This window comes from Takifugu flavidus, chromosome 18 (assembly GCF_003711565.1).
Source record: "Takifugu flavidus isolate HTHZ2018 chromosome 18, ASM371156v2, whole genome shotgun sequence".
NCBI lineage: Eukaryota > Metazoa > Chordata > Actinopteri > Tetraodontiformes > Tetraodontidae > Takifugu > Takifugu flavidus.
In genome coordinates, this window is record NC_079537.1 from 5,882,805 (window position 1) to 5,889,024 (window position 6,220).

The window sequence follows — 6,220 nt, forward strand, 5'->3', positions numbered from 1 at the left end:
TCAAAGGGAAAATCCATTTTAATCTCTCACATTTAAAACAAATGCAGAAAATGTTCACAACTTTTAAAATGTCTTTTTTTCATTTTGTAACTGGTTGTAATACATAGTCACCAGGTGGGGTGTGTGTGTGTGTGTGTGTGTGTGTGTGTGTGTGTAGTCATCAAGTGATAAATTTACTGTACACATGTGTGCTTGGATATACGTATTAACACATGTCAACTATATTTTCACACCAATGAGTGTCGATTGTTGCATGTGAAAAAAATGTGCCTGATGTTTTTGAAAATTAGGTTCTTGTTTTTTTTTAAATTGCGACAAAATCTACTGGAAAGCAATAGTCAGCGCATACAACAGTTCAAGTAAAAGCATGAATATATTGAAGTTTGGGGAACTTTATAAAGTAGATTATGCTGAAATTTAAAACATTTTGTCACATTTATCTTGAAATCAAATGAATATCTGAATGTCACTTTTTAGCATATTCATGCAAAGTTTATCAACTTAGCTTTGGAGTCCAGGTTTCCGGTTCCTGTGCTAGTTGTTTCTTCTTCTTGCAGGGGGCGTGAAGGAGCCAATAATTAACTACAGTGTGTGCTGCAGGCAGACGCACCTGTCGGCAATCTACATCAGGCCACCTATTTAGGACAGAGCGCCTGTCGAGTAAGGTTGGAGAATTATTGTTTTCCATGGTAAATCTGATTCCTGTTTCCTCATTAATGGATGATTTAAAAATTCGTTGAAGCAATTCACCCTGGTCGTTTGAGGTCACCACGCCGCCCTGCTGGAGTGGAGAACGCACAGGACCTGACTCCCGTGTTGGCTCCCTACTGGAGCTCCCTGTGTGCCTCGGAAGACTGGACAAGTGCTTCCCCTGTGGTTCAGGAGGACTGCCAAGTTGATCTTTAATAGAGACTTTGTGTTTGGACAATATTCCCACTGCGTTTTGTCTGCTTTCGGATCCTGGAGAAAAATGAATCAAAACACTTAAAGATGTATGAAATAGTTAAATCCAGATATTAAATGTTCAACCAATGGCTAATGCTTAATCTTAATGCTTGATCTAAATCTAAATGTTAAATCTAATCTTGCTCGAAAGTAAACAGAAGGAAAAAATAAATGTGCATTTTTATTGTATAACACAATTTGACTGTAGGTTTCCACTCTCCTACTGGCTCTATTTGATCAACAGTGATGTTCCACATGTTTGATTCGATGCAAATTCAGAGTTCTTCTTTGTTCCTCATCTATAAAACCATCACATCAGACTGTCAGTGGAGTTCTCTGCAACTGACTTTCAACATTAAACATGTTCTCTGCAGCTCTGCTGCTGCTGTTGGCAGCTGGATGTGAGTCTCTCTCTGTGGATTTGTCAAAGTCAGCAGTTGATCTGTTTGAGTGTGATTTAATAATCAGCATTTTCTTTGTTGTTTCACAGGTGTGAAGTGTGAACAGTTGACACAGCCAGCCTCTGTGACTGTGCAGCCAGGTCAGAGTCTGAGCATCACCTGTCAGGTCTCTTATTCTCTCAGCAGCTATTACACACACTGGATCAGACAGCCTGCAGGGAAAGGACTGGAGTGGATTGGATACAATGGTGTTGGATACACCCCATATTACAAAGCTTCCCTGAAGAACAAGTTCAGCATCAGTTTAGACTCTTCCAGCAACACAGTGACTCTAAATGGAGTGAATGTGCAGCCTGAAGACACTGCTGTGTATTACTGTGCCAGACACACAATAACACAAAGCATCAGTGGAGCTGAACAAAAACCCCTCAGAGCATCAACACAACATCACCAGAGGGGGCGCTGTCACACCAGGAATGAATCATGACAACAACATTGAGGCAGAAATTTTGAAGAAAAATACTGGAGAAAAAGACTTGAGAATTTAAATTAAATATAAAAACTGTGGGAAACAATTAAGGGATAATGGTAATAAACAAAATAAATACAAAATCAGAAAACATTTTTGAATTGCTTTTAAACAAATATATAAAGACCAATGACTGAAAATATATATAACTGCTTTCATAGAATTCTAAACTTATGATCTCATTATGCAACAAGTAAAGTTCAAATATATGACATTTTTTTCATAAGGATAATGCAACAACAATAAATTTATTACTCTGTAATTTCAATTATCTCAAGAGTTAATTTCAACATTCACTCAAAATAAAAGCACACAGCCAGTTGATGATTTTTTAAACAAAGATCAGTCTTTAATCCTGTAACTCAAACATTCATGATCAATTGATGACTCACTGCTGAGTGTTAAGTGTGGGGTACTTCACAAATCAGTACTGGGATCACTGGTGTATCATTAATTGGACAAAGTTAAAAGTGTCATTGATCATCGGCTCGCATCATCTAAAGAGGAGGAGGCATCACAATCAAATCCAGTTGTTTACTGAGGAGGAGTCGATGCAAAACTCAGATGTGTTCCACGTCTACTTACGTGAGAGCAGAGAGGAATACAGAGAAGAGGGGACACACAGTTGAACATGATGTACTGTAGGACAGGACTGCTGCTTCTAACTATCTGCTGGGCAGGTGAAGATCTTCACTCATCCTGAGTTTGACACGCTTTGATTTTGTCATCATCTGATTAACTTGATGTTTCATCTTCTAAACAGGTGTTGATGCTCAGACTCTGACCCAGTCTGAACCAGTGGTTAAAAGACCTGGAGAATCTCACACACTGACCTGTTCAGCCTCTGGATTCACATTCAGTGGCTATGGGATGCACTGGGTCAGACAGGCTCCTGGAAAAGGACTGGAGTGGATCAGTGCTATCAGTACTAGCAGTAGCATACTACTCTGAGTCAGTCAAAGGCCGGTTTATCATCTCCAGAGACAACAACAGAGCACAGCTGAATTTGCAGATGAACAGCCTGAAGACTGAAGATTCTGTTGTTTATTATTGTGCTCGAGAGTCACAGTGACTGAAGTCAGTTCAGCAGCTGTACAAAAACACACACTCCTCATATTTACTGCTGTGAAGAGCAGAACTGCACACTGAATACTGTTTTTATTTTAATAATTTCTGCTTATTATATCTTTAATTTACCTCCTTACTTTTTAAGAATTTACAAACTATGTATATGTTTATGCATTTATTAAACCCATCAGTAACAATACATCACATTTCCCCCTCAAATAATTCAATTTCTGGTAGCTCAATTACATTGTATTGATGGTAAATTATGCATAGTTTTGACTGATTGACCTTGAGGTTTTTTGGAGTATCTGAATATTTTAATTGGAATCTTCCCACATTGGGGTCTACCTTCATTTAACATAAATGATTCTTATGGAATCGTTCACTTCAACAACAGTTGATAAATTCTTGTTGATCCAGCATTTTTCTGTCAAGTTATTTTAACCTGCAATGGTCCAATCTTTGAGCAAAAACAATAACCAGAACTCTATCTTATTTCCGAACAAACTATGTTAAAAAATGCTACAATGACAACTTTATTAATCACCACACTCCTGAGGATTTCCTGCAAAAATTCGACTGATTTCACAACCTTATTTGCATTATGAATTAAATTCGGAGGAACAGATTGACCCAAAATTTGTCTGGATTTAGTTGTGTTCTTTTATGGAATTTGGTGGAAAACAATTACAGGATCAGACTGAACGGGACCACAGTGAAAATATCCAACAGGAAAAGCGCACAATGAGTCAGGATTTAGGCTGAGAGACGAGCAGGAGCAGATGGTGTTGGCAGGTCTGCAGGTAGAGAGACAGCGCTGATGAGCAAAGAAATGACATCTAAAACTATGACTACGGGAATGAAAACTGAGTTGAGCCGATGACCAAAGATTTCACATCAAACCAGCAGAGAACGACGTGGAAGAGACAGCCTGGATGACAAGAAACATGTGGACAGTGCCTCCCTGACCAAAAAAAGAAAAAAGAAAGTGTACACTGTGTACAGTGCCTCACCAGCCATGAACCTCACCGCACGTCACTGGTATTTAATACATATTGAATAACACAATCCTCAATCTACTGACAATGGGAGGAACTGTTTGTGAAGTTGGGCCCATTTGCTCAGGATGAGTTGGTATAGTTATGGTTGGGTAGGGAGCTTTGAAATAAATGATGTTTCTAAATACCAACAAATATAGGGAAAGGATTGGGCATGTGTGTGTGTGTGTGTGTGTGTGTGTGTGTGTGTGTGTGTGTGTGTGGTGTGAGCAAGAGAGTCAGACGGAGAGAGAGAAATAAATGAGGACTCTCAACACTGAAGAATGATGGAGATAATGCTGATTTGTGTTTCCACACGTTTTGACTTGATCTCATCCAGCTTCCAGACTCACTGGCATTAACCAAAATGATGCCTTGAACAACTTTTAATGACACAAACATACTTTAGTAACTCTGTGACAGCAGAGAATGAGGAGGCTGCAGACACAGATGAGGTGCACAAACATGTCCAAACCATGAAAACAAACAGCAGAAAAACATTTTAGAGCAAAAAGAAAAATGAATTGATGAAACAAACAAGTGAAACAAACAATTTTAGAATATAGAACGCTCACTGCAGACATGTTTAAAAGTCTACATTTCTGCTCAGTCTAATGTGATCAATACAGTCATGTGACACAATTTATACAGGTTTAAGTTCATTAAACATATAATGGATCACCATGGATACATTTCATGATGACTGATTATGGGTGTCTCTCTTCAGATTGTCTTGGGGTATTTATGAAAATGTCCCAGAGAGGGACGTCTATGCAAACTCTCCCTGTCCTATAAAAACAGCAGGAACTTGTGACAGGAGCCTGGAGCAGTTTTACACAGTTCTGCTCAGATCAGAGCACAGAACTGCAGTGTCAGCACATAATGGAGAACACAGTGATCAGAGGTTTACTGATCATTGTCACTGTTCACGGTGAGAACATCAGGGCTGCTGTTACTTCTGTGGACAGGTCCAGAATGGGCTTGACCTGGTTGTTGGGTGTATTTCTATTGTCTTTCAGGTGTTTGGAGTGAAAGACTGGATCAGTCTCAGCCTGAAGTAAAAAGACCTGGAGAGACAGTGAAGATGTCCAGCACCATTTCAGGGTTTGACATGACCAGCTACTATATCCACTGGATACGACAGAGACCAGGAAACCTCTGGAGTGGATCAGGAGGATGGATACAGGTTCAAACTCTGCTAGCTATGGAAGCTCTTTCAAAAGTGGTTACGTGATGACTGAAGACGTGTCCAGCAGCACTCAGTACCTGCAGATCAGCAGCCTGACAGCAGAGGATTCTTCTGTTTTCTCTGTGCTCGGAGAACACAGTGACTCCAGAGAGAGGAACAGCTGTGCAAAAACCTCCACAGACACAACAAACGTGCCTCCTTCTCAAAAACTGAATTACAATCTTAAAGTTTTTCAAAATATTTCCAGCATTTCATTTTTCATGAGAAGACTCCAAGTAAAACATTTAAACTATGGAGAACTTTTTAGGGATTTTTTTCACACAAAGATGAGCTCAGTGAAAAATAAGAAATATATTTTTGAGTGACCTCTATATAACATATAGAACGATCAATGGTGTGACCTAAAATATAAATCAGTTCAATGACTCAAATGTTAATCTCCTTGACTCTTGGAGAATGCTCCATTAATAACATTCTAAACCTATAATTGTCCTTGGTTTTGTCTTCCCATGTCCCCTGTGTGTCTGCTTTTCCTCCCCGCTGAGTAGAGTGGTGATGGGGCCTTTTTCTGCCACTATATTGGCGCAGCTGTGGCTCATCGTCTCGTCAGCTGCTAGTTAAAGGCCGGTCCGTCCTTGTGCTCGGCGCTAGTTTGTTGGAAAACTCCAGTAAAGACTTGACATCCTGCTGTCAGCTGCAGCAGAAGAAGAGAAGCTCCCATCAGATCAGCTTCAATACCAACCATATTCTCTGTAGCTCTGCTGCTGCTGTTGGCAGCTGGATCCTGTGAGTCTGACTGAGGCAGAGACACTGACAGTGTGATCACCCTGACTGTTCCCTCTACGTCCACTGATTCAATCTTCTGCTCTTCATTCACAGGTGTGAAGGGTGAACAGTTGACACAGCCAGCCTCTGTGACTGTGCAGCCAGGTCAGCGTTTGACCATCACCTGTCAGGTCTCTTATTCTCTCAGAAGCTATGCTACAAACTGGATCAGACAGCCTGCAGGGAAAGGCTGGAGTGGATTGGATACCATCGTGTTGGATACACC

General features: G+C 40.3%; 1 pseudogene and 1 gene segment (V, D, J or C); both read left to right on the forward strand.

Moving 5' to 3' along the window:
- Positions 1 to 1,128: 1,128 nt before the first annotated feature.
- On the forward strand, positions 1,129 to 1,835 carry LOC130514566 (Ig heavy chain V region 5A-like). The segment is given in 2 exon segments: positions 1,129 to 1,346; positions 1,436 to 1,835. Coding segments are annotated over 2 exon segments (438 nt in total).
- Positions 1,836 to 4,730: 2,895 nt separating this feature from the next.
- LOC130515316 (Ig heavy chain V region 186-1-like) lies at positions 4,731 to 5,433 on the forward strand (annotated as a pseudogene).
- Positions 5,434 to 6,220: the final 787 nt, after the last annotated feature.